General features: G+C 65.2%; 4 protein-coding genes across 5 annotated transcripts; 1 reads left to right on the top strand and 3 right to left on the bottom strand.

Moving 5' to 3' along the window:
- Positions 1 to 5,111: 5,111 nt before the first annotated feature.
- Positions 5,112 to 8,668, bottom strand: SAXO4 (stabilizer of axonemal microtubules 4). Its single transcript, XM_075427267.1, has 10 exons — positions 8,297 to 8,668; positions 8,107 to 8,215; positions 7,889 to 8,025; positions 7,108 to 7,187; positions 6,840 to 7,028; positions 6,522 to 6,768; positions 6,042 to 6,142; positions 5,774 to 5,962; positions 5,455 to 5,702; positions 5,112 to 5,366 (listed from the first exon to the last, which is right to left on the bottom strand). The coding sequence occupies exons 1-10, from the start codon at positions 8,361 to 8,363 to the stop codon at positions 5,195 to 5,197; spliced, it is 1,539 nt and encodes a 512-aa protein (XP_075283382.1). The 5' UTR covers positions 8,364 to 8,668; the 3' UTR covers positions 5,112 to 5,194.
- Positions 8,669 to 8,757: 89 nt separating this feature from the next.
- On the bottom strand, positions 8,758 to 11,585 carry SDHAF2 (succinate dehydrogenase complex assembly factor 2). Its single transcript, XM_075427272.1, has 4 exons — positions 11,477 to 11,585; positions 10,505 to 10,728; positions 9,169 to 9,278; positions 8,758 to 9,029 (listed from the first exon to the last, which is right to left on the bottom strand). Exons 1-4 carry the CDS (start codon positions 11,489 to 11,491, stop codon positions 8,899 to 8,901), a joined length of 480 nt encoding a protein of 159 aa, XP_075283387.1. The 5' UTR covers positions 11,492 to 11,585; the 3' UTR covers positions 8,758 to 8,898.
- A 26-nt stretch (positions 11,586 to 11,611) lies between these two features.
- CPSF7 (cleavage and polyadenylation specific factor 7) lies at positions 11,612 to 23,931 on the top strand. The gene is made up of 10 exons (XM_075427268.1): positions 11,612 to 11,668; positions 12,503 to 12,621; positions 18,077 to 18,295; positions 19,529 to 19,632; positions 19,934 to 20,079; positions 21,500 to 21,908; positions 21,990 to 22,108; positions 22,195 to 22,357; positions 22,444 to 22,617; positions 22,741 to 23,931. The coding sequence occupies exons 2-9, from the start codon at positions 12,568 to 12,570 to the stop codon at positions 22,610 to 22,612; spliced, it is 1,383 nt and encodes a 460-aa protein (XP_075283383.1). The 5' UTR covers positions 11,612 to 11,668; positions 12,503 to 12,567; the 3' UTR covers positions 22,613 to 22,617; positions 22,741 to 23,931.
- On the bottom strand, positions 23,905 to 25,570 carry TMEM216 (transmembrane protein 216). Of its 2 annotated transcripts, XR_012764622.1 has the most exons (6): positions 25,358 to 25,570; positions 25,060 to 25,161; positions 24,860 to 24,952; positions 24,561 to 24,762; positions 24,310 to 24,483; positions 23,905 to 24,178 (listed from the first exon to the last, which is right to left on the bottom strand). XR_012764622.1 is itself a non-coding variant. In XM_075427273.1 (5 exons), the coding sequence occupies exons 1-5, from the start codon at positions 25,368 to 25,370 to the stop codon at positions 24,468 to 24,470; spliced, it is 426 nt and encodes a 141-aa protein (XP_075283388.1). In that variant the 5' UTR covers positions 25,371 to 25,570; the 3' UTR covers positions 24,219 to 24,467. The 2 variants fall into 2 exon arrangements, 1 of the variants encoding a protein (XP_075283388.1); XM_075427273.1 differs by lacking the exon at positions 23,905 to 24,178 and having other exon boundaries at positions 24,219 to 24,483.
- Positions 25,571 to 25,624: the final 54 nt, after the last annotated feature.

Genomic DNA, 25,624 nt, shown 5'->3' on the forward strand with positions numbered 1-25,624 from the left:
GTGACCAACCTGTGCAGGTAGCAGTCGCCGCCGTAAAACTAAAGAAAGACACAAAAGAGCAGATCGCTCCGGGAGGGATGACGATGAGCCAGGGTCATCGCGGGAGATAGCGGCAGAGATCATCACCCGGTCCCTGTCCCTGCGCGAGCTGCAAGACATGCGGAAAGATTTCAGCCGCCACCCAGGCAAGCACATTGCCACCTGGCTGCTGCGGTGCTTGGATAACGGGGCCAGCAGCTTGGAATTAGAGGGCAAGGAAGCCAAGCAGCTGGGATCCCTGGCCAGGGACGGGGGCATTGACAAGGCCATTGGGAAAAAGGAACAAGTCCTCAGCCTCTGGAGGAGACTTCTGCCAGGCGTGAGGGAGAGGTACCCCTTCAGTGACGATTTTGTGTGTTATCCTGGCAAGTGGACCAGTATGGAAAAGGGTATTCAGTACTTGAGGGAATTAGCTGTGCGGGAGCTGGTTTATAATGAACCAGATGATGACCAGGTACCCACAGACTCAGACGAACTCCAGTGCTGACAATACATTTGGAGGAAGTTTGTGCGGAGCGCACCCTCCTCATATGCCAACTCACTGGCAGTTGTAAACTGGAAGGGTAAGGAGGCACCAACAGTGGATGAGGTGGCTGTCAGACTCCGCCAATATGAGGAAAGTCTCTCTTCCTCCCTTGTCTCAGCTGTAAATAAATTGTCCCAGAAGGTCCAGCGACTCGAACAGAGTATGTCCTACTGCCCACCTGTACGGGCCAGTGTCTCAGCTATTAGGGGCAAGCATTTCTCTGCTCAGGAGAGGGAATAAAGAGGCTATACACCCCGGGGCACCCTGTGGTTTTACCTGCGTGACCACGGAGAGGACCCCGTTGCGGGGTTGCTGAGGGTTGAAGAACAACAGGTGCCAATCGCGACCACAACGGTGCACCGGCGACAGTATCGTACCAACCGAGACTCCCTTCTCCCCATTCATCAGCTGATCCGCCAGCTGGAGAGTCAAGGAGTGATCAGCAAAACTCGCTCACCCTTTAATAGTCCCATATGGCCAGTGAGAAAATCTGCTGGAGAGTGGAGACTGACAATAGACTACCGTGGCCTGAATGAAGTCACACCACCGCTGAGTGCTGCTGTGCCAGACATGCTGGAACTTCAATATCAGCTGGAGCCAAAGGCAGCCAAGTGCTACGCTACAATTGACATCGCTAACGCATTCTTCTCCATCCCTTTGGCAGCAGAGTGCAGGCCACAGTTTGCTTTCACCTGGAGGGGCGTCCAGTACACCTGGAATCGACTGCCCCAGGGGTGGAAACACAGTCCCACCATTTGCCATGGACTCATCCAGACTGCACTGGAAAAAGGTGAAGCTCCAGAACATCTGCAGTACATCGACGACATCATTGTATGGGGTGACACCGCGGAGGAGGTTTTTGAGAAAGGGGAGAAAATAGTTCAGATCCTTCTGAAAGCCGGTTTCGCCATTAAGCGAAGTAAAGTCAAGGGACCTGCACAAGAGATCCAGTTTTGGGGAATAAAATGGCAGGATGGGCGCTGTCAAATCCCAATGGATGTCATCAACAAAATAGCAGCTATGTCTCCACCAACCAGCAAAAAGGAAGCACAGGCCTTCCTGGGTGTTGTGTGTTTTTGCAGGATGCACATCCCAAATTACAGCCAGATTGTGAGTCCTCTGTGCCACGTGACCCGGAAGAAGAATGATTTTGAATGGGGCCCTGAGCAACGACAGGCATTTGAACAGATTAAACGGGAGATAGTTCATGCCGTAGGCCCTTGGTCCAGTCCGCTCAGGGCAAGATGTTAAAAACATGCTCTACACCGCAGCCGGGGAGAATGGCCCAACCTGGAGTCTCTGGCAGAAAGCACCAGGGGAGACTCGAGGTCGACCCCTGGGGTTTTGGAGCCGCGGATACAAAGGATCCAAGGCCCGCTATACTCCCACTGGAAAAGAGATTCTGGCAGCATATGAAGGCGTTCGAGCTGCTTCATAAGTGGTCGGCACTGAAGCACAGCTCCTCCTAGCTCCACGATTGCCGGTCCTGGGCTGGATGTTCAAAGAGAGGGTTCCCCTATACGCATCATGCCACCGATGCTACGTGGAGTAAGTGGGTCACGCTGATCACCCAGTGCGCCCGAATGGGAAACCCCAGTCGCCCAGGAATCCTGGAGGTAATCCTGGACTGGCCAGAAGGCAAAGATTTCGGAGCATCGCCAGAGGAGGAGGTGACACGTGCTGAAGAGGCCCCACTGTACAACCAGCTGCCAGAAGATTAGAAACAGTATGCCCTGTTCACGGATGGGTCCTGTCACATTGTGGGGAAGCAGCGGAGGTGGAAGGCTGCTGGATGGAGCCCTACACGACAAGTCGCGGAAACTGCCGAGGGAGAAGGTGAGTCCAGCCAGCTTGCAGAGGTGAAAGCCATCCAGCTGGCTTTAGACATTGCCAGTCGAGAGAAGTGGCCAGTGCTCTATCTTTACACCGACTGTTGGATGGTGGCCAATGCCTTGTGGGGGTGGCTGCAGCAATGAAAGAAGAACAACTGGCAGCGCAGAGGCAAACCTATCTGGGCTGCCCCATTGTGGCAAGATATTGCTGCCCGGCTGGAGCAGTTGGCTGTAAAAGTCCGTCACGTGGACACCCACGTCCCTAAGAGTCGGGCCACAGAGGAACATCAAAATCACCAGGTAGATCAGGCTGCTAAGATTGAAGTGGCTCCGGTGGATCTGGACTGGCAACATAAGGGTGAACTCTTTATAGCTCGGTGGGCCCATGACACCTCGGGCCACCAAGGAAGAGACGCAACATACAGATGGGCTCGTGCCCGAGGGGTGGACTTGACCATGGACACCATCGCACAGGTTATCCATGAATATGAGACATGCGCTGCAATCAAGCAAGCCAAGCGGGTAAAGCCTCAGTGGTCTGGAGGACGATGGCTAAAATATAAATATGGGGAGGCTTGGCAGATTGACTACATCACACTGCCACAAACCCGCCAAGGCAAACGCTATGTACTCACAATGGTGGAGGCCACCACCGGATGGCTGGAAACCTACCCTGTGCCCCATGCCACTGCCCGGAATACCATCCTGGGCCCGGAAAAAACAAGTCCTGTAGCGACATGGCACTCCCGAAAGAATTGAGTCGGACAACGGGACTCATTTTCGTAGCAGCCTCATAGACACCTGGGCCAAAGAACACAGTATTGAGTGGGTGTGTCACATCCCCTACCATGCACCAGCCTCTGGAAAGATCGAGCGGTACAATGGGCTGCTAAAAACCACTTTGAGGGCAATGGGGGTGGGACTTTCAAAAACTGGGATACTCATTTAGCAAAGGCCACCTGGTTGGTTAACACCAGTGGGTCCACCAACCGGGCCGGTCCTGCCCAGTCAAAACTTCAGCGCCCCGCGGAAGCGGATAAAGTCCCTGTAGTGCACATGCGGAACATGTTAGGGAAGACGGTTTGGGTTAGTCCTGCCTCAGGCAAAGGCAAGCCCGTCCGCGGGATTGCTTTTGCTCAAGGACCTGGGTGTACCTGGTGGGTAATGCGGAAGGATGGGGAAGTCCGATGTGTACCTCATGGGGATTTGATTTTGGGTGAAAATAGTCCATAAATATATTGTATAAAGTTAATTGTTAAATAACGACCATTACGACAGATGGAGCCTGAAGTCATGGATTAAATGAACTCAATGGACACTTTAGAGTGATGATCCATAGACTAAGGGAATGCTATCTGGAGACAGGAAAAGTGGTGGTGATCAACTGGACAATGGGGGACCTGGGCATGACGTAGATGGTATGGAATAAAGGGTGGATAATGTCCTGGGTTTGGCCAGGACAGGGTTAATTTTCACGGGACTCCAGGAAGGGGCACAGCCGGGGGGTGGGGGCTGACACCAACTAGCCAAACAGAGCCCGGTATTCCATACCATGTGATGTCACGCTGGGTTCCGGTGAGGGGGGGGCGGGGGCAGTGGGGACTCACTCCCGGCTTGGGGGGGGCGCGGCGCCGGTCCTGTGCGGGAGAGCGGCTGTCTGGGTCGTGCGGTTTGTGTTGTGTTTTCTCCTTATCTGTACCGTTGTTGTTGCTGCTCCCTCTGTTTGCTGTTCTGTTAAACTGCCCTTACCCTGACCCACCGGTTTCTGCCTCTTTCTTTCCATTCTCCTCCGCGTCGCGGCGGAGAGAGGGGCGGCCGCGTGGCGCTTTTGTTGCCGGCGGCAGCCGAAACCAAGACATTAATTTGGTCCGCAGACGGGACTCTCCCGCACGCCAGAAGCCGGAGGAGCTGGTGGGCTGGCGCCGGGATGCGTCGCCGTGTTGCCAGCAGCTCCCCAGCCGCCTCCTTCCCCGTTGCAGCCCCCCCCCCGCCGGGAGAACAGACCCCGTCACCTTTCTCACACACTGGGTTTTCTTGGGTTTGTGCTTTTTATTGCTTGAGTTTGGTACAAACGGTGCTTGGGGAGGGGAAGAGGAGGGCCAAGGTGGCAACCTCGGCTGCGGTGCCCGTTTTGGGGGCTCGTCTCCCCGGACAGAGGCAAAACTCCTTCCAGGCGGGCAGCGTTTGTGCCCCGGGGGGGTTTCCATCTGCTCCTTCCCAACCCCGAGAGCCCGGAGGAGCCCGGCGGAGACCCCTCTGTGCCCCAGCCCAACTGCAGCGGCAGGATTGAGGGGGGGATCTCAGGGGGTGAGGAGGGGTCTGCGCCGTTGCTCTCAAACCTCGCTGCTCTTCAGGGTGACGGGGTCCGTGCCGCACGGACGCGAACGGCGTTGCCCCACGGAGCCAGGAGCGAAGGGTCCCCGCGGCGAGGCAGAGCGTGGTAGGAAGGTCCCCGCGCTCATGGGTTGGTGTCAGGGGGACAACGGGCTGGGGCTTTCCTTCCTCTTCCCCCCCTCCCCCTGCCTCCTCCTCGTCCCGCCGCCCACCCCAGCCAACCCCCCCCCGCCGCAAATCAGCTGTGTCATCCCCAAATCGGCGCGGGAAGCCGGGCTCGTACAGCCCTCCAGCGGCCACCGACCAGGCGACAGCCCCCCCCCCCCCCGCCCCGACCCTCCTGCCAGCCTTTGGGATGCAGGCAGCTACCCACCCCAGGGCGAGGGCTGGGTCCGCGGGGTCCCGGGGGGGTGACAGTGATGCCCAGGAAGGCCAGTTCAGGGCTTTATTTCTCAGTGTGTTCTCAGGGATCGGGGGGGTCCCCCGAGAAGCCGGGGCTGGGAACCCCAGGTGCTGGGGGGGCTACGCCGGGGGGTGGCCGATGATGCTCGACAGCCAGGTGGGGTGGTTGTTGGTCCTGGGGCGCTGGGGCTGGATGCCCCCCATGGGTCTCGCCATCCAGGTCAAACACCGGGCTGGAAAATCCAGGGGAAAGAGGGTGGTGAGGCTGGAGACCCCCCCGGGGCAATGAGCCCCCCCACCCCGGGGTCACCCCAAACTCACCTGGTGCTGTGGGGGACGGCGTCTGGCGGGGGGCGCACGTACTGGCCGTGGTTCCCGGTGAACCACGATGGCTCCTCGGGGGATGGAAGTGGGTTGGGTGCGTGCTCCAATGGGGGTGGGGACGTGGCCATGCTGGCACCCGCCTTCCTGCCAGCACTCCGCTGTCCTAGCGGGCCAGCCTGGGTCCTTCGGGGTCGCTGCAGCCCTCGGGAGACGAGCGGCATCGCGTGGCCCACCACAAGCAAGCCCTGAGTGGGGACAGCGAGTCAGGATGAGGAGGGCACACGGGGGCAGAGACGTGGTCGGGGGTCCCGCTCACCGCTGTGTCCAGGCCGCCCGGCACCTCTCGGCTGAAGCCGCTGCCTCTCTGGGAGCCCAGCGGCGGCACCGGGAGGGTCTTGCCACCCTGCTGGGGGACAGAGATGGGGCGGCTGGGACACGGCATCCACTGCCGGGGGTCTCGTCTTGCCGGGCGCCGGTAATCTGTCGCGGTGATGTTAACGCCAAGCTGCGGGAGGGCAAAAGGTGGGTGCGGAGGGGGTGGGGGGCTGCCGGGTGACAGGGGACCCGGTGGGGTTGGGGCTTACGGGCTGGCCCAGCAGGGCTGGCAGAACGCCGTTGCTCCTCGGGGTGGCCTTGGCGAAGCTGGACGGCTCCTTGCTGCCAATGGTCGTCTTCCGTAGGACATCTGCGGGGAGCAGGTGGGGCAGGGAGCGAGCAGCCCTGTCCCCAGCCCTGTCCCCAGCCCAGCTGTGGCATCGCCTGGTCTCGCAGTGCTGGGTGCAGTCTGGGACCCTGCCTGGCCCCTGCATTTGGGGCTGGGTGACGCAGGGCAGGGGGCCACCAACACCCCGAAAACCTCCTGGGGTTAGAACTGGCCCCAGGACCTCCCGATACCCCAAAAAAATCCCCTGGAGCTGGCCCTGGGACCACCAACACCCCCAAAACCTCCTGGGGTTGCAACTGGCCTCAGAACCACCCGATACCCCAAAAAATCCCCTGGAGCTGGCCCTGGGACCACCAATGCCCCAAAACCTCCCAGGGATGCAGCTGGCCCCGGGACTCACCTGGCGCTGTGGGGGACGGGGTCTGGTGGGAGGGCACATACTGGCCGTGGTTCCTGGTGAACCACGATGGCTCCTCGGGGGATGGAAGTGGGTTGGGTGCGTGCTCCGACGGGGGTGGGGACGTGGCCATGCTGGCACCCGCCTTCCTGCCAGCACCCTGCTGTCCTAGCGGGCCAGCCTGGGTCCTTCGGGGTCGCTGCAGCCCTCGGGAGACGAGCGGCATCGCGTGGCCCACCACAAGCAAGCCCTGAGTGGGGACAGCGAGTCAGGATGAGGAGGGCACACGGGGGCAGAGACGTGGTCGGGGGTCCCGCTCACCGCTGTGTCCAGGCCGCCCGGCACCTCTCGGCTGAAGCCGCTGCCTCTCTGGGAGCCCAGCGGCGGCACCGGGAGGGTCTTGCCACCCTGCTGGGGGACGGAGATGGGGCGGCTGGGACACGGCATCCACTGCCGGGGGTCTCGTCTTGCCGGGCGCCGGTAATCTGTCGCGGTGATGTTAACGCCAAGCTGCGGGAGGGCAAAAGGTGGGTGCGGAGGGGGTGGGGGGCTGCCGGGGGACAGGGGACCCGGTGGGGTTGGGGCTTACGGGCTGGCCCAGCAGGGCTGGCAGAACGCCGTTGCTCCTCGGGGTGGCCTTGGCGCCGATGGTCGTCTTCCGTAGGACATCTGCGGGGAGCAGGCGGGGCAGGGAGTGAGCAGCCCTGTCCCCAGCCCTGTCCCCAGCCCAGCTGTGGCATCGCCTGGTCTCGCGGTTCTGGGTGCAGTCTGGGACCCTGCCTGGCCCCCTGCATTTGCGGCTGGGTGACACAGGGCAGGGGGCCACCAACACCCCCAAAACCTCCTGGGGATGGAGCTGGCCCCAGGACCACCCGATACCCCAAAAAAATCCCCTGGAGCTGGCCCTGGGACCACCAACACCCCCAAAACCTCCTGGGGTCGGAATTGGCCCCAGAACCACCCGATACCCCAAAAAATCCCCTGGAGCTGGCCCTGGGACCACCAACACCCCCAAAACCTCCTGGGGTCGGAACTGGCCCCAGGACCACATGATACCCCCAAAAAATGGCCTGGGACCACCAACACCCCCAAAACCTCCTGGGGATGGAGCTGGCCTCAGGACCACCCAATACCCCCAAAAAATCCCCTTGAGCTGGAGCTGGGACCACCAACACCCCCAAAACCTCCTGGGGTCAGAATTGGCCCCAGGACCACCCGATACCCCCCAAAAATCCCCTTCAGCTGGACCTGGGACCACCAACAGCCCCAAAACCTCCCAGGGATGGAGCTGGCCCCGGGACCGCCGACCCCACCAGACCCTCCGAGGGTGGGAGCTGGCCCCGGGACCACCGACACCCCCCAAGCTGTACCTGGCAGAGCAGGACCGGTGCGGCGGCTGCCGGTGTCGTACACCGCAGATGCTTTGGGGGGGCTCAGGAGGAGCGGCGTGAGCTGGGGGCTCATGGCCCCGGTGCGGCGGCAGGCGAGGAGGGCCTCGTGGGGGTACCTGTGATCACAGCGTGGCTGTGATTGCCGGAGGGACCCCCGAAACTTGCCCCCCGTCCCTCCCCCAGCGGGTGTTACCTACCCCTCTGCCTCGCCGCGTGGGCAGAGCAGGCGGGAGACGGCCGAGTAGTTGTTGGACACGTAGCCCGTGCTGGGGTGGTGGCCGTGGTGGGCACGCAAACGCGGGCAGCCTGGGTGACAGCGGGGAGAGGGGGACTCAGCCGTGGGAAAGACCCCCTCCTGCCTTCGGGGAGGCCTTCGGGACCCCCTACCATGGGCCACCGCGTAGCTCCTGGCGTAGACGTTCATGAGGTCATTGCTTCCCCCGCTGCGTGCCATCGCCGAGGAGGGGACGCTGCCCTGCGGCAGGGACCACGGGACGGACAGAAGGACGGACGGACAGGCACACACCGTGGCAGGGAGCAGCCCCCTGCCTGCCCGAGGGTCTGCAAGCTGTGGAATGTCCCCGCTGGGGACGTTGCCCAGTAACCGGCGCGGTGATGCCACAGAGGGACTGTCACCGCTGCCTGCACCGGTCACCACACGCCGACGTCCTCCGAGGGGGCCACAGCAGGGCCACCTCCTCCGGACTCCGCGGGAAAAAAAGGGGTTTCGAAGGGAGAGTTGGGGACAGCGGTGGACGAGCTCAGCTCCCCCGAGCAGCTCGCCAACGAGCGGAGACCCCTCCCGGCCCAAAAACAGGGCAGGAGGGAGGCAGGAGGAGCGGCAGGGCTGGCAGCCACGGCTTTATTCATCGTGCCCCGAGAGTGCGGAGGAGCAGAGCCACGGCGAGGGCACTGGTGGCCACGTTTCCCTGAGGCCTCGTGCCCATCTTCTGCTCCAGGGGATGGGGAGGGAGAAGGCGGCCCCCTCCTCAGCGGGGGGGTTCAAAGAGGTACTCCAGGTCCGGCTGCCGCAGCCTCTGCTCCCTCTTCTTGTTCTTGGCAAACTCCTTCAGCATGGCCATCACGTCGTTCTCGAACTCACCCGGCGTGGGCTTCGCTTCTGCGGTCAAACCAGAGGAACGGCTCCGTCCCGCGGCACCCAGCGCCACACTCGCCCCCCCCAGGCCCCAGGCCCCAGGCCCCGCGGCTGCGGTGCCCCGGCGTCGGAGCCGGCAGGGCAGCGGGCCACCGCGCCGTACCTGTGGCCCAGTAGTAAATGTCCCAGTCGTTGCTGGGCTCGTTGATGAGGCGGTCGTAGAGGTTGAGCTGCCGCTCGCTCATGCGCTTCAGGTTCTCCTTCGCGAAGAGGCTGGGAGAGAGGAGGTGCGAGGATGAGCGTGGGTGGTCCCTGGCTCTTCACATGAGGCCGAAGGACACGGAGGGGCCCAAAGCGACCTGCCTGCCCCCCCAGCCTGCTCCCCGTTATCACTGAATCCCAGAACGGTCGGGGTTGGCAGCGACCTCTGTGGGTCACCCAGCCCAGCCCCCTGCCCAAGCAGGGTCACCCAGAGCAGGCTGCACAGCACCGCGTCCAGGCGGGGCTGGAATATCTCCAGAGAAGGAGACTCCACAGCCTCCCTGGGCAGCCTGGGTCAGGGCTCCGTCACCCTCAGAGGGAAGAAGTTCTTCCTCACCTTCAGCTGGAGCTTCCTCTGCTTCAGTTTGTGCCCATTGCCCCTTGTCTTGTCACTGGGCACCACTGGAAAGAGTCTGGCCCCGTCCTCCTGACACCCACCCTGCAGATATTTAGAGGCATTTCGAAGGTCCCCTCTCAGCCTTCTCTTCTCCAGGCTGAACAAGCCCAGCTCCCTCACCCTCTCCTTGCAGCAGAGATGCTCCAGTCCCCTCACCATCCTCGTAGCCCTCCGCTGGACTCTCTCCAGTAGCTCCTCATCTTTCTTGAACTGGGGAGCCCAGCACTGGACACACCACTGCAGATGGCGCCTCACCGGGCAGAGCAGATGGGGAGGAGAACCTCCCTCGCCCTGCTGCCCACGATCCCACTTCTCCCAGTTATCCACTGCTTCTGCCCAAAACCCAACCGGCCGTGCTTCCTCCGCACATCCCAGCAACACCACCCGTCCTTCCCGAAGGATTCCGGCTCAGCCAGCAGCTCCCACCAGAGCCCTCGCGTGCCTCCGGCTGCCTCCGTCCCGCTCCGATCGCCGCATCCTCCGCCAGCAAAGCTCCGGCGGGGATTTACCCCACGGCTCGGCCTTCTCCCTGCCTCCCATCCTCCAAGCGACACCAGATCTCTTTAGATTTTGGCTTACGGCTGCGCGTTGCCCCACCAACCCCTTCCCGCAGCGCGCAGGGCTCTTCCCTCTTCATTAAAAACCCGTTCACGGCTTTCGGCAGCCAAACTGCACAGCAGCTACGCCCGCCTCGGCCTTTCTCCCTCCGCTCTCCACAGGTGACGTTCTCTCTCCGGGAAAATATCTGACATCCCTGCCCAGCCCTCGTCTGCGGGGACAAACTCGGGGCATTGGGGGGGAGCCGGGAGGTGGAAAGGGGGCCGGGCACCCCGTGCCTCACCTGAGCAGGAGGCAGTTCTCCAGCATCCCCCTCTTGCGGCTCTCGTACAGCAGCCGGGCTCTCTTGGTCTCCAGGGGCTCGTCGGGACGCTCCTGCCAGGGGGGCAAGGGGATCTCCAGGATGTCCTTCCCCGAGTCCCTCGGCGAGTCCCCGCGGTAGCCGCGCCGCGGGCTCGCCAGCCCCAGGACGCGCCGGCACAGAGCCCACCCAGGCAGGGAGCGGAGCTGGGCAGGGAGACGGACGGCGCAGGGGACGTCAGGGCTGGCTGCTCCGTGGGGACGGGGAAGGGCACGGCCCCCCCCGAGCCTGCTGCCCATCAACCCCCATCCCACACCACCCCCGGAGCCCCCATCTTGTAACTCCCCCATCCCCATGTCACAGACCCTGCTGCCCCATATCCTGATCCCGCAGCCCCACCAGATCCTGCTGCCCTGATCCCGATCCCACAGGCCCCCCCCAAACCCTGCTGCCCCTGATCCCGATCCCATACCCCCCCAGATCATGCTACCCCCAATCCCGATCCCACAGCCCCCCCAGACCCTGCTGCCCCAGATCACGATCCCACAGGCCCCCCCCCCAGACCCTGCTGCCCCTGATGCCACAGCCCCCCCGGACCTTTGTACCACCACCCCCCCATCCCCTATAGCCCCCCCCAAACCCTGCTGCCCCCGATCCAGATCCCACAGTCCCCCCCAGACTCTGCTGCCTCCAATCCCGATCCCACAGGCCCCCCCCGGCCCTGCTGCCCCCGATCCCACAGCCCCCCCCGGCCCCTGCCACCCCAACCCCCCCATCCCATAACCCTTCCCCAGACCCTGCTGCCCCCCATCCCCTATAGCCCCCCCCCAGACACTGCTGTCCCTGATCCCCCATCCCACAGCCCCCCCTGGGCCCTGCTGCCCCGCCCCCGCTGCCCCCAGGCCCTCCCCACCCAGATCCTCGGTTCCCCCCGGGCCCACCGCCCCCCCTTACCCCAGCCGCCGCCATGGTGCCGCGCGGCCCCTCTAGCCTCCCTCCGAGGCCGCTCTGCGACGCGGGGCGGTCCGACTCTATGGTCGGGCGGCGGGGAGGCGGGGCGGGGCCAAGCGGGGCGGGCCGGAAGGGGCGTGCCGCGCGCCGGAAGGGGCGTGGCGTGTCGCGGCGGCGCTGGCGCTGGTAGTGGCGGTGAGCGCGGTTGGCGCGCGGTTGGGGCCTGCTGGTGGTAACGGGTGGGGCCCGGGGGTCGCGACCCACCGCCCCCTCCCCTCCCCCCTCGGAAACCCCGGGTTGGCTCTGGCGGGGGGGAAGGGGGTGTCTGGGCTGGGGGGGCTGGCGGTGGGGCCTCCCCCACCTGTCCGGAAACCCCGCCGCTGGGCAGGGCCTGCCCCGCGGTGGGGGGGTCGGTGGGTTTGGGTTAGGGGGGCCTGGGGTGGCTGTGGGACTGGAACGGGGAGGGGGGGTCGGTACCGGGGGGTCTGGGTCTACGGGGGGGGTTGGAACGGGGAGGGGGGGGTCGGTGCCGGTGGGTGTGGGTCTGGGGGGGGCTGGAACGGGGAGGGGGGGGTCGGTGCTGCTGGGTTTGGGTCTGGAGCAGGGAGGGTGGGGTCGGTGCTCCTGGGTTTGGGTCTAGGGGGGGTCTGGAACGGGGAGGGGTGGGTCGGTGTCAGTGGGTTTGGGTCTAGGGGGGGTGGAACGGGGAGGGGGGGTCGGTGTCAGTGGGTTTGGGTCTAGGGGGGGTGGAACGGGGAGGGGGGGTCGGTGTCAGTGGGTTTGGGTCTAGGGGGGCCTGCGGGACTGGAACGGGGCGGGGGGGGGGGGGGGCAGGTCGTTGTTGCCCCCCTGAGGGGGGTCAGGTTTGGGGGGAGCGGGGCTGCGTTGCCCCCAGGGGTGGCAAGGTGGGAGGGGGGCTTCTGGGGGTCCCTCTGGGGTGGTGGCTGTTGCCTGCAGAGCAGGGGGGCACAGTCGAGGGGGCAATTCAGAGGGGGGACCCCACTGACCCTGCTCCCCCCCCCCTCGCAGTGCACCTCCCATCTTCCTCCTCCGTCCCGGTCGCAGCCCCGGGCTCCTGCTCCCGTCCCTGAAGTATGTCCGAGGGGGTGGACCTGATCGACATCTACGCCGACGAGGAGTTCAACCAGGTGAGGAGGGCTCCCCCTTCCCTGGGGGGGGGGATGTTGGCCAGCTCGTTAGCACGGGGGCAGAGGACGGCGATGGAAGGGGATGGTTGCAGTCATGAGGAAATCCAAGCTGGAAGAGGCAGTGCCGAGGAACGGAGGGGACGTGGAGCAGCGGGACCGCCATGGGGAGGGCTGGCTGCGGTCGAGAGGTGCCCCTGTGCCGGGCCTCGCAGGAAGAAACAGCGGAGAGAGGGAAGGGGCTGCGGCAGCGAGAGCAGCAGGTCCTCGAGAGCTCGGCTATCCGGGAGAGCGGGCGTGAGCGCAGGCGTTTGGCGATTAAAACCGGTGGAAGACAGTTGGGTCCGCACCGGGGAGCGAGCTGGGTGAACTGGGAGCAGGAGGCACGGAGGAAGGAATGGCCGGGAGCTCCCGGTGGGCTGGAGAGGAGCTGAGGGGGCTGGGGAGGGGCTGGAGAGGCGCTGGAGGGGCTGGAGAGGAGCTGGAGGGGCTGGAGACGAGCTGGGGGTGCTGGAGGGGAGCTGGGGGTGCTGGAGAGGAGCTGGAGGGGCTGGAGACGAGCTGGGGGTGCTGGAGGGGAGCTGGGGGGGCTGGAGAGGGGCTGGGGAGGGGCTGGAGAGGCGCTGGAGGGGCTGGAGAGGAGCTGGAGGGGCTGGAGAGGAGCTGGAGGGGCTGGAGAGGAGCTGAGGAGGCTGGAGAGGAGCTGGAGGGGCTGGAGAGGAGCTGGAGGGGCTGAACCCGTTATTCGGAGGCGGCAGGAGGTTCGTGGGCGAGAGCCGTGGATTAGGGAAAAGCCAAATGGCAGCGGCCGTACGAAGCGCCTCGGAGCCGAGGGGACGGCGAGGTGCTTTCCAGCTGCTGGGGAGGTTCTCCGCTGGGAGCGGCTGCCTCGGAGAAGGGCAGGGTGCAAGCTGGCTCTGACATTGCCGAAATAACGGGCGCCTCGCTGGAAAGGCGAGCGGCAAAGCAAGCGTCAGTGCGGGCTGCGGCGGCCGGGCGGTGCCCGCACACCTTCTGCCTCCCAAACACGGCATCTTTCCTGAAAAACCCCCGGAATAAACCCAATTGCCTGCGTATGAAACGATCCGGGACAGTGCCGGGACCAGCCAGAACTGCTCTGGCTTAGGAACGGCCTCGATTCTCGGAGGAGAACCGGTGAACAACAGCGAGGTGGGAGGACGTAGCAGGAGAGCTCTGCTGCCGCTTCCCGGGCGCTCGGCGGGGCCGGGCCGGTGCTGCCCGTCCCCTTTCCCGCAGAGGCTGAGTCCCCGGGGAGCCTGGAGCAGGGTGACAGCGGCGAGTGGCTTCAGCTGACGCGGGAATGGCTGCTGGGGAGCCGAGAGGATCTCTGCCGGCTCTGCTCCGGTCCTGGTCGAGTCCCGAGGATCTTTGGGAGCAGGGAAGCTACGCAGTGTCGCGAGGACGGAGCAAGGCTGGCTGCAGGGCGGGAGACGGCGTGGAGGGATTCAGCAGGGAGGGTTGGTGGGACGAGACACAAGAGCTCTTCGACACGGCCAAGTAGATGGAGGCTGCTTAAAGCTGGAAGCGATTATCGCGCCCGCTGGCTCCGGCATCTCGCTCGCCTCGGGCTGCGCGGCGGCAGGAGGAGACGCGGAGCGGATCTGTGCAGCGCCGGCGCGGTGCCGCATCCTGGGGGTGCTGGGTGACAGCCGGCTGAACGTGAGCCAGCAGTGTGCCCGGGTGGCCAAGAAGGCCAGCGGCATCCCGGCTTGGATCGGGAATGGTGCGGCAGGAGGAGCAGGGAGGGGATCGTGCCCCTGGACTCGGTACTGGTGAGGCCGCACCTGGAGTGCTGTGTCCAGTGCTGGGCTCCCCACTTCAAGAAAGATGAGGGGCTACTGGCGATCGGAGCGGGACGGAGGCAGCCGGAGGCACGCGAGGGCTCTGGTGGGAGCTGCTGGCTGAGCCGGAATCCTTTGGGAAGGACGGGTGGCGTTGCTGGGATGTGCGGAGGAAGCACGGCCGGTCAGGTTTCGGGCAGACTCAGTGGATAACTGGGAGAAGTGGGATCCTGGGGTGCATCAAGAGGAGTGTGGGCAGCAGGGCGAGGGAGGTTCTCCTCCCCATCTGCTCTGCCCTGGGGAGGCGCCATCTGCAGTGCTGTGTCCAGTGCTGGGCTCCCCAGTTCAAGAAAGATGAGGAGCTACTGGAGAGAGTCCAGCGGAGGGCTACGAGGATGAGGAGGGGACTGGAGCATCTCTCCTGCGAGGAGAGGCTGAGGGAGCTGGGCTTGTTCAGCCTGGAGAAGAGAAGGCTGAGAGGGGACCTTAGAAATGCCTCTAAATATCTGCAGGGTGGGGGTCAGGAGGACGGGGCCAGACTCTTTCCAGTGGTGCCCAGCGACAGGACAAGGGGCAATGGGCACAAACTGGAGCAGAGGAAGCTCCAGCTGAACCCGAGGAAGAACTTCTTCCCTCTGAGGGTGACGGAGCCCTGGCCCAGGCTGCCCAGGGAGGCTGTGGAGTCTCCTTCTCTGGAGATATTCCAGCCCCGCCTGGCCACGGTGCTGTGCAGCCTGCTGTAGGTGACCCTGCTTGGGCAGGGGGTTGGGCTGGGTGACCCCAGAGGTCCCTTCCAACCCCAACTATTCTGTGATTCTGTGCGCTGCTTGAGTGTGTCCAGAGCAGGGCAGCGAGGCTGGGGAGGGCTCTGGAGAACAAGTCCTATGAGGAGCAGCTGAGGGAGCTGGGGCTGTTCAGGCTGGAGAAGAGGAGACTGAGGAGGAACCTTCTCGCTCTCTGCAGCTCCCTGACAGGAGGGTGCAGTGAGGCAGGTGTTGTTCTCTTCTCCCAAGTAACAGCAATAGGACGAGAGGTGATGGCCTCAAGCTGTGTCAGGGGAGGTTCAGATTGGATATTAGGAAAAATTTCTTTACTGGAAGAGCGGTCAGGCATTGGACCAGGCTGCCCAGGGTAGTGGGGGAGTCCCCATCCCTGGAGGGGTTCAAACAATGTCTAGACGTGGTTTAGCAGGCACGGTGGCATTGGAGTGACGGTTGGCCTTGATGATCTTAGAGGTCTTCTCCAACCTTAATGACTCTGTGCTCTTCCCGTCAGGCTGTTAGTTTTTAAAGGAGAGCGACTTCAGAGATCCCAGAGGATCCTGCAGAACTCCCGAGTGGCGTAACGGAGGGCTTCCTGCCGGTTTCTCCTGCTTCTGTTCTCGGCTTTCTGAAACGTTCAGGCCGCGATCTTCCAGCCTTGGGCCGTGTCCAGAGGCGCTCGGCGGGGGCAGGACCGCGGGAGGCGGATTAAACAAACCAGCGAGCTGTTTTGAGAAGGAGCTCCCTGTTGAAAAATTCCTGTCACCTTTTTTATCAGCTCTGCAGCTGACATGGCCGGATGGAAAAGTTATGGCTTGCCTTAGACGCGGACCTTGCTGTCAAGAAGAGTGCCTGGGGTGGAGAAAAATGGTTTGATTTTTATATTTCCACGGCCGTGCATGGAGCACCCTTCGCCGTCTCTCCCCCGCGCTCGCGAAGGGCCGTGTTCCGCGTGTGCGGTCCCCTGCCCGTCGCGGTGTCGGGGATTTACCCGCCTCCCGCTGTCTGAACTCCCGGGATTAAAAATCTGGGAGTGGAGCCTCTGGTTTCCGTGCCGCCCAGGACCTGCGCGTCGCTCCCACGGGACGGATGCTCGCGTCGTCATTCGTAGCGTGAAACGCTCGGCGCGTGCTGAATCCGGGCGAGCAATTAAGTCTGAGGATCCGCCGTGAACACGGCGCTCGCCGTGCGCTCGGAATTAAATACAGCCCGGGACAGAGCGGGAATTGGAAGGCGGATCTGGGACGCTGGAGTTGGCGGCTCGGGAGCTGCTTTCCTTCGTGGAGCTCGGTTCGTGGCGTGGGAGACGCCGCGTGGAGCTCCCACCCGGCTCAAAAACCGGCAGCGTAGCGAGGTGAGCGGGGTTTGAGGGTGGCTGTGCACCCCTCGGGGCTGGACTCGCTGCCGAGGAGCGAGAGGCTCGCCCGGCGAGGGCGGTTTCCACCGTTGAGCTCTCGCCCGAGCGCGCTTGCGGAAGGCGAGCCGCTTCCTGGGAGCCTCCCGGAGCGGCAGGCTGAGTCTTGTCCCGTTGCTCGGGGCGGCTGACGGCCCCGGGGAGCTCGTGCGAGGCCTGGGCTGGAGCTCAGCGGAGGGAAAAGCAAAAGGCTTGGTTGAAGGTGGAGGAAAATCAAGCTGGTGTGGGTCACCGGTGGGGTAAAACCTCGTGGTTCTGGCTTCCTGGAGTATTCCTCCCTTCTCCACCTCCTGACCTGTCAAAAACGCTCCAGGGTTGCGTCAAGCGTGGCAAAGCGGAGCTCGTCACTCTGTCTCCAGGGTGCGGGTCACCCTCGTCGCTGGGGACAGGAGATCTGGATCCCGTGGCTGCGGGGCTCGCGTTAACGCTCGGCCGGGCGGCTGGGATGGGGGTGTGCGAGAGGGGTTTCCACGCTTCCCAGCAGGAAGAGCGGCCACCGGGGTGGATTCCGCGAGCGAGGAGCGGTCGTGAGCCCGGGGCACGGCGCGTGTTTGCGGGGCGGTGGGGAAGAGCAGTGCCGTGCCGAGGGGGGTCTGCTGGGCCGGGGAGGGGGGGGAAGTTGTCTGTGTATAAAAATGAAGCGCTGGAAGGGGACCCACCGCGGCGGCGTGTCACCGAGGGGAGGGGACAGGGCTCTGGACGAGGGGAGCTGGCTTGGGAGAGGTAACAGGCACTGGATTCAGCTGGGCTTGTTCAGCCTGGAGAAGAGAAGGCTGAGAGGGGACCTTAGAAATGCCTCTAAATATCTGCAGGGTGGGGGTCAGGAGGACGGGGCCAGACTCTTTCCAGAGGTGCCCAGTGACAGGACAAGGGGCAGCGGGCACAAACTGAAGCAGAGGAAGCTCCAGCTGAACCTGAGGAAGAACTTCTTCCCTCTGAGGGTGACGGAGCCCTGGCCCAGGCTGCCCAGGGAGGCTGTGGAGTCTCCTTCTCTGGAGATCTTCAAGCCCCGCCTGGACGCGGTGCTGTGCAGCCTGCTCTGGGTGACCCTGCTTCGGCAGGAGGGTTGGACTGGGTGACCCCAGAGGTCCCTTCCAACACTGACCATTCTGTGATTCTGTGATTCTATGTCCCCATGCGAAGGAGGACAGGAGCAGAGACCTGGCCAATCCTATGCACACCAGCTCCTGGCCAACTGGGCCGACTGGTTTGCAAACTGCCAAGGAGGCTTTCCTAACCTCCAGTGTCATTGGGCTGCAGCCCCCCGGCATGGCGGGGTGCCTGCAGCAGAGCGGCGGCACGAGGTGACCTCTGAGCATCTCCTGCGGCGGTTGTGGGGATGTTGGAGGGCTCCAGCAGAACGGGGCCGTCCTCCGGAGCCCCGTTTCGGCTCTGAACAGCCCCCGGGTCCCTCTGCGAGGTGCGGTTTCACCCCCGGGGTCTCCCCTCTGTGGAGGTGCTGACGCCGTCTCCCCTCGCAGGACTCGGAGTTCAGCAACGCCGATCAGATGGACCTGTACGACGACGTGTTGGCAGCCACCTCGCAGCCCTCCGAAAACCGCACCGGCACCTCGGAGCCGGCCCCGGAGATCCGCCAGGAGCCGGCCCCCAAGCCCAACAGCAAATCGCCCGCCATCCTGTACACGTACAGCGGGCTGCGCAACAAGAGAGCCGCCGTCTACGTGGGCAGCTTCTCCTGGGTGAGTGCCATCCCTGCCCGGCTGCGCTTGCCGGCCGAGGGGGGTCTCCAGACCCCCCTTGCGTGGGCAGTTTGGGTCTCCCGTGGCGCGTACACGGGCGGGGGTCCTCCGGAGAAACCCCCGAGGGGCTGCAGGGCTCTCCGCCGCTGCTGTTCTTCCTCGATCCGCGCTGACCCGGTGTCCCAAGCCGCGTCGTGAGCTGGGCTTGACCTTGTGATCCGCAGGGAAGGGGGATTCGGAGCCCTTGAGGGGCTTCGGATCCAGTCCGGGGTGAGCGGCCAGCGGCTGCGGTGCCTCCGTCGCGCTCCCTCACCTGGCTCTGCCCTCCTGGGGGCGAAGCCCCTTCTCCTTTTGATGAGTTTGGGGACAGTCCTGGGACCCTGCCTGGCTCTGCCCTCCCCGGGGCTGCGTGGGCGAAGCCCCTTCTCCTGTTGATGGGTTCGGGGACAGTCCTGGGACTCTGCCTGGCTCTGCCCTCCCCGGGGCTGCGTGGGCGAAGCCCCTTCTCCTGTTGATGGGTTTGGGGACAGTCCTGGGACCCTGCCTGGCTCTGCCCTCCCAGGGGCTGCGTGGGCGAAGCCCCTTCTCCTGTTGACGGGTTTGGGGACAGTCCTGGGACCCTGCCTGGCTCTGCCTTCCTGGGGGCTGCGTGGGCGAAGCCCCTTCTCCTGTTGACGGGTTTGGGGACAGTCCTGGGACCCTGCCTGGCTCTGCCCTCCCAGGGGCTGCGTGGGTGAGGCCCCTTCTCCTGTTGACGGGTTTGGGGACAGTCCTGGGACTCTGCCTGGCTCTGCCCTCCCCGGGGCTGCGTGGGCGAAGCCCCTTCTCCTGTTGACGGGTTTGGGGACAGTCCTGGGACCCTGCCTGGCTCTGCCTTCCTGGGGGCTGCGTGGGCGAAGCCCCTTCTCCTGTTGACGGGTTTGGGGACAGTCCTGGGACCCTGCCTGGCTCTGCCCTCCCAGGAGCTGCGTGGATGAGGCCCCTTCTCCTGTTAACGGGTTCGGGGACAGTCCTGGGAAGGCTCTGTCTTGTCCAGAGAACGGAGACACCTCTGACAGCCGTGCCCGGCGCCTGTTTGGGGCTCGAGGCTGACTTTAAACTCCCTGCAGGGGCTCTGAGGGTGTCTGTGCTGACGTGCCCTGCCCCACGTCCCCGAGGCCGGGTTAGCTGGGGGGCTCGGGGACCCGTGGCGGGCTGCGCGAGCCGACGCCGGCCTCCGCTCTCTTCCCTCAGTGGACGACTGACCAGCAGCTGATCCAGACCATCCGCTCGGTTGGCGTCTACGACGTGGTGGAGCTGAAATTCGCAGAGAACCGAGCCAATGGCCAGTCGAAAGGGTGAGAGCTGAGGGGGGTCGCGGGGGAACGGGGGACCCAGGCCCTCTGTGTCGGGGGGAGCGAGGGGGCAGCCCGCCCGGAGCTGGGGTGGTAAAGGGAGAGTCCCAAAGAGGATGGGGAAGGGAGGAGGGGATGTGGAACACCAGTCCGGGTCCAGGGAAGGCAGCGGGAGGTGGTGCCGGGTGGCCTCTGCCAGCGGGGACGGAGGGAGCCCTGGGGTGGGGGGCGTTGGCCGGGGGTCCCGATCCCCTACACGGGGGTGAACGGCGCGGGGCCGGCTGACCGCCGGGCTCTCCCGCAGGTACGCAGAGGTGGTGGTCGCCTCTGAGAACTCGGTCCACAAACTCCTGGAGCTCCTGCCAGGCAAAATCCTCAACGGGGACAAGGTGGAGGTGAGGCTGGCGACCCGGCAGAACCTGTCGCAGTTCGAGGCGCAGGCTCGCAAACGTGAGTGGAGGCGAAGGCGCGCGGCGGTTCGGGGGCCTCGGCGCCGCGCGGCAGCTCCCCGTTGGGCCCCGCGGATCCCCAGCGAGACCCATCAGGCCGAACCCACCGAGAGAGACCCTCGGGGTGGGGGGGAACGCTGCCAGGAGTCTCTGGGGGTTGTTTCCTGTTGCTGCTGAGTCTGATTAGATCCTGACCCGAGTCTTTATGATCCCCTTTTAGGTGCTCGCACACTGCGAAGATCCCTCGTAGCCTCCTCCTCCTCCTCTCCAAACTGAATGGGCTTAAGCTCTTCAGCCTATCAACATAGCTAAGACCCTCCATATCTATTAGTAGCTCTTCTCTGGATCTCCTCCAGAATTTGTCCATCCCTGCGGAGGTAAGGTGCCCAAAACTGGACGCAGTATTCCAGCTGGGGCCTGGCCGTGGGCTTTCTACAATGGCAATAGGTGGTCCTCGCCTCTCTCCGCAGCGATGTGACGCCCCGGCCCCGCGCCGGCCGGGCTCTGCCGAGCCGCAGGGACTGTCTTGGCAGGAGCGTGTACGAGGAGGTCTTGGCCAGCTGTGGTCATTGTAGATCCCGTGGCTCGTTTCACGCAAGGAAAAACCCTTCTTCCTGAGCGCCCTGGCACCCTCCCTCCAGCTCCGGCGCCCGCGGCCGTCGGCTGCGTGGCGGCACCGGGCGCTGTTAGACCGTGTCCCGGCCTGCCCTGGCGTTTTGGTGCAGCAGGGCACGTTCCCTTCTCCCGGGGAGGCCGAGTTTTTGATCCCTGGCGGCCAGCTCGGCAGCGCCGGCGCACGAACGGCTCGCGGAGCGGCGAGGCCCGCCGGGGAGCCGTGGTTCCCCCGAGGGGCTCGGGCAGAGCAGTTGTACCTCTCCTGTCTCATCCTCGGAGCCTCTTTGGACGCAGCGAGGGTTTCTGTCCGTCTCTGAGGGCAGGCACCGAGTTTCCCTTCCTCTAGCAGCTCCGTTGCTGTCGGCACTTGGGTTCTGTCCCCTCGTGTTCCGCCCTGCTGAGCCCGCGGGCGGATCGCAGGCTCTCTGGGTCCTTCAGACGGCTTTGGGGACTCGGGACCCGGCGACCTCTCCGCCGGGGACCTCTCGCCGTTTCTTCTGGCTTTTGGCTTCTGTCCCTGCGACCCGCTTGTGCTCGGTGGCTGGCCGAGAGCGAGCGTCCCCGGGGCGGGCAGCCGGGGTCTTGCCGGAGAGCCGGGACCCCCTCGGAGGCAGGTGGAAGCGGAGGCTACGTTTGGCTGGCTGGATCTTTCTCTTGGCACCTTCAGCTCTCCCGGGGCTGCGGGAGAGGACGGTCCTCGCGCTGGTGGCTGCGGGTGGGGAGGAAGAGGAGGAGGAGGAGGTCTCCGAGACCTGCGGGGACCCCTCCGGCCGCGACTCACGGCTCTTTCCCCGTGCCGCTTGCAGGTGTGCCGCCGAGGGCCCACTCCCGGGACTCCGTGGACGCGGTGGACGGCCGTGCCACGCCGACGGAGAATGCCCTGCCGCCCGCCCGCGTGGAGAAACCCCCCTCTGTCCTGCCCTTCTTCAACCGTCCCCCCGCCGCCCTGCCCCTGATGGGGCTGCCCCCGCCGCCGATGCCCCCCCCGCCGCCCCTCTCCTCCGGCTTCGGCGTCCCCCCGCCTCCGCCTGGAATCCACTACCAGCATCTCATGCCCCCGCCGCCCCGGCTGCCCCCCCACCTGGCCGTGCCCCCCCCGGGGGCCGTGCCCCCCGCCCTGCACCTCAACCCCGCCTTCTTCCCCCCACCCAGCGCAGCCCTGGGTCCCCCGCCGGACACCTACGGCAAGGCCATGGCCCCCTACAACCACAGCAGGTGAGGTGGGGGGGGGGGGGCTGCGTGCCGCTCTGCTGGTTTGGGGGGGGCTGTGCTGACCCCCCCCCCTTGTGTGTGCAGCCGGGAGCTCGGCCCACCGCCTCCCCCCGTCAGCGAAGTGGAGTTTGAGGAGATCATGAACAGGAACCGGGCGATCTCCAGCAGCGCCATTTCCAAGGCGGTGTCCGGCGCCAGCGCAGGTAACGAGCACCGTGTCCCCACGTGTCCCCCCCACCCCATCCCGCCGCAGCTCCGCGCCCCTCACCCCCCTGCTCCGCTCCCCCAGGCGACTACAGCGACGCCATCGAGACCCTCCTCACGGCCATCGCCGTCATCAAGCAGTCGCGCGTCGCCAACGACGAGCGCTGCCGCGTCCTCCTCTCGTCCCTCAAAGACTGCCTGCACGGCATCGAAGCCAAGTCCTACAGCACCGGCGCCAGCTCCTCCAGGTACCCCCTGCGTGTCCCCGCTCAGTGACATCCTCTCCGGAGGTGACAGAAAGCTTATTTTTCTTTTTTTTGGGCCTTTTCCCCAGGAAAAGACACCGATCTCGGGAGCGCTCTCCCAGCCGGTCCCGCGAAAGCAGCCGGCGGCACCGGGACGTGCTCCACAGCGAGGATCGGCACGAGGACTATTTCCAAGAGCGGAACCGGGAGCACGAGAGGCATCGGGACAGGGACAGAGAGAGGGACCGGCACCACTGAGACAGGTGAGCTGCTGCCGTGACTGGGGGGGGGGTCTTGGGGAGGGGTCACCCTCCAGGAGCGAGGGCTGGGGTGGTGGGAAGGGTGCCCGGCGCTGCTCTGACCGCTCCTCCCCTCTCTCCCCGCAGGAGCTGGGCAGGAAAGTGGTTTTTAACGGACTCGTATCCCCTCACCTCGACCAGGACTACGTGACCGAGGCCGCTCCGCGCCCCCCCAGCCCCCCTTCCCCGCCACCCCCCAGCTCTCTCGGGCCGGGACTCCCACCGACACCTCGTGGCCTTGGGGCCTGCGCCCTCGCCCGCACTCGCCGCCGCCGCTCGGGGAGCGCCTGGGCCGCCCTGCTCCGCTCCGTGGACGCTCGGACCCAAAGAGAAATGGTGCTTTTTTGTTGGGGTTTGGGGTTTGTTTTTTTTTTTCCCTAGGGGGGGAGGGAATTTTCTGAGCCCTCTCCTCTGCAGGGGGGGGGCTGGAGGGGGGCGACCCCGAGCCGTGCAGCGCGGGGGCTGGGAGGCACAGGGCTCCCGACCCCGTGGAAGCGGCGTGGGGCCACCGTCCCCTCGCCTTGGGACGCTCCCGTCCCCGTGGGACGCCGCGCTCCGGCTCTCCCCGCTGCGGGGAGCAGCGTGCTGGGGAGCGGGGATGGGGGGGCTGGAGCTGGGCTGGGGGTCCCCCCCGTTTGACGGCAGCGTCATCGTCACCTCCGCGCTCGTCTCCCAGAACGGCGCAGCACGGAGCCCGCTTCTCCCGCAGCGCCTTCCTTGTTTTAGAGGAAGCGGAGGAGGCAGGGCAGGCTGCCACCCCCCCGCTTTGGGGGGCGCGGGGGGGTTCCCCCCTTTCCCAGCTGCCCTTCCCTAACAGGCGGCACGGGGTGAAGGGGGGTCCGTGGACTGCGCAGAGCAGCCAGGCAGGACCCCCCCCGCCCCGGGCCCTGCGAGGCAGGAGGGGGGAGAGCTCGGGGCGAGCCGAGGGGACGCAGGGTGACGTCGGGGGCGAGGCGTGGCTCCAGGGGTCTTTTTAGGTTGAAACAACGCTCAAACAAACAAAAAAAGCAAAAAACCCATCTTGTAAAGTCCCGTGAGGTGCCGGGGCGGGGGGAGCGCTCGGCGGGAGGGTTCCGTTTTTTTACTTAACGACACAAATTTTTAGTTTTCTTTCCAAATAGCGGGGAAGAGTGCAGAGCAAACCCCTATTAACCCCCCCTTCCCCCCCCCTGCCCCCCAGCGAGGCGCTGCCCCTCCTGCTCGCAGTGACTAGGTTCGTTTGTCTTTCGGCTAGGTTGGAAATTGTGTAATAAACTCGATGACGTTGTCAATCTTTTAGACGGCGCTGTCGGGCTCTGCTGTCGCCGTTCCTCCCTACGGTGGGCTTCAGCGAGCGGGGTGGGAGGGGGTTAGGGCCGCTGGGGGGGGGGAGCAGCGGCGTTTGGGGATTGTCGGTGCCTCTGTGCCCGTTTTCCCTCATCCTCGCCATCCCCTGGCGCTTCTGGGGGGCTCCTGTGCCCCCCAAGCGGGCTCAGGGCAGCGCTGGCTGGGCGTGAAGCGCTCGGGAGCCTCCAGCGCCGCACAGCTGCCCCCGGGGGGGGGAAGCCACGCGCCCAGGCAGCGGGTAAAAATAAAATATTTATTGGAAAATAATGAATTATTCTGAGGAGGCAGTAGGAAAAAAAAAAAATAATATCTATATATAATTCTCCGTACCTCGAACTGACCTGCGCGTCGCAAGCCGTGGTGGCGGTGGGTTGGTGCTGCCCGGCCGATCGCTCCTGCGCGGCGTGGGCAGGGTGGGGACGTCCCCTGCCCGCGGGCCTGGCCCGGCGCTGCGGGCTGGGCTCGGTCCCTCGGCGCGGCGCGGGGCCTCAGCACGAATCCGCGCTGCGAAGGAGGAAAGGGAGCTCAGCGCGCCGGCTCCGGCGGCGTCGCCCAGCTTCCCCGCGGACGGGCAGCGGTACCTGGAGAAGGCGACGAGCGCCAGGACGCCCAGCGGCAGCTCCGCGGCGTAGAAGAGGAGGAGGATGGCGCTGAGGATGGCTTCCAGGCGCAGGGCGTAGGTTTGCAGCAGCAGGTAGTAGGATGCCATCACTGCCGCCGGGACGGTCAGGGCCAGGCTGATGGCGAGCGGGACCTTGCGCTGGCACAGGTTGCCCTTGGACCCTGCGGGCCGTGGCGTTACCGGGCTGGGCGAGGCGCTCCCGGCTCCGGGCGCAGCGGTTCCTGGCGGGGGGACGACCCCGATGTCCCCAGGACTTACCGAAGAAGATGCGGGTGGCCTCAGTGCCGAGGAAGAGGAGGAGCAGCAGCGCGTCGAGCAGCAGGTTGGTGACGGGGTAGGGCAGCAGCAGCGCTGCGGGGACAGCCATTGCTGCCCTCAGGGCCTGCGCCCGGGCAGGGGGACGGTGGGGATGGGGGGTGGCGGGGAAAGGGGGTGGCAGGAAGAAGTGGGGGTCTCACCCTTGTAGACGAAGATGAAGGCTTCCAGGAGGAAGTAGGTAGCGCTGTACCAGCCGTTGAGGAACAGCAGGACCTGCAGCGGGGCCGAGGAGCGCCGGCGGCCTGTGGCGGGGCGCGGGGGTGGGCGAGGGCGGCCTGGGCCCGCTCCCCGCCCCGCTCAACCCCGGCTCCCGCCCCGCTCAACCCCGGCCCCGCCGAACCCCGCTCCCCGTCCCCGCCGAACCCCGCTCAACCCCGCTCCCCGCCGCGCCTCGGCCCGCTCCCGCTTCTCCCCCCCTCGCCCCGGCCCCGCGCTCACTCCTGGGCGCCATCTTCCATCTCCATGGCAACCGCCGCCGCGCCCTCGCTCCCGGAAGGCCGCTCTCTCCGCGCCTCTCTATGGTGCAGGAGGACTGGGCCGCGGAGCCGCGGGTTCAAATCCCGCGCCGGGCCGAGGGGCTCCGGGGAGTGTAGGGGGGGCACAGGATCCCCGGTTCTGCCTCCGTTCCCACGCTGCGAGGCGGGACCAGCCCCGTTCAGCTGGGTAAGGCTGGCGGCATGGCAGCCGGGAGGAAGGGAAGAGCCG

The sequence above is a fragment of the Opisthocomus hoazin genome, chromosome 7 (genome assembly GCF_030867145.1).
Source record: "Opisthocomus hoazin isolate bOpiHoa1 chromosome 7, bOpiHoa1.hap1, whole genome shotgun sequence".
NCBI lineage: Eukaryota > Metazoa > Chordata > Aves > Opisthocomiformes > Opisthocomidae > Opisthocomus > Opisthocomus hoazin.

Bases quoted from the DNA above. Each gene is read 5' to 3' on its own strand.
- SAXO4 (XM_075427267.1), bottom strand. From the start codon at position 8,363: ATGGCACGCAGCGGGGGAAGCAATGACCTCATGAACGTCTACGCCAGG. The intron at 8,026-8,106 runs GTAGGTAACACC...CTGTGATCACAG, and splicing joins CCACGCGGCGAGGCAGAGGG to GTACCCCCACGAGGCCCTCC. The intron at 5,963-6,041 runs GTAAGCCCCAAC...GCCCTCCCGCAG, and splicing joins CAGCCCTGCTGGGCCAGCCC to CTTGGCGTTAACATCACCGC.
- SDHAF2 (XM_075427272.1), bottom strand. The intron at 9,279-10,504 runs GTGAGGCACGGG...CCTCTCTCCCAG, and splicing joins GAGAACTGCCTCCTGCTCAG to CCTCTTCGCGAAGGAGAACC. The intron at 9,030-9,168 runs GTACGGCGCGGT...GTTTGACCGCAG, and splicing joins CATTTACTACTGGGCCACAG to AAGCGAAGCCCACGCCGGGT.
- TMEM216 (XM_075427273.1), bottom strand. The intron at 24,953-25,059 runs GTGAGACCCCCA...CTGTCCCCGCAG, and splicing joins CTTCATCTTCGTCTACAAGG to CGCTGCTGCTGCCCTACCCC. The intron at 24,763-24,859 runs GTAAGTCCTGGG...CACGGCCCGCAG, and splicing joins GGCCACCCGCATCTTCTTCG to GGTCCAAGGGCAACCTGTGC.
- CPSF7 (XM_075427268.1), top strand. From the start codon at position 12,568: ATGTCCGAGGGGGTGGACCTGATCGACATCTACGCCGACGAGGAGTTC. The intron at 22,109-22,194 runs GTAACGAGCACC...CCGCTCCCCCAG, and splicing joins GGTGTCCGGCGCCAGCGCAG to GCGACTACAGCGACGCCATC. The intron at 22,358-22,443 runs GTACCCCCTGCG...CCTTTTCCCCAG, and splicing joins ACCGGCGCCAGCTCCTCCAG to GAAAAGACACCGATCTCGGG.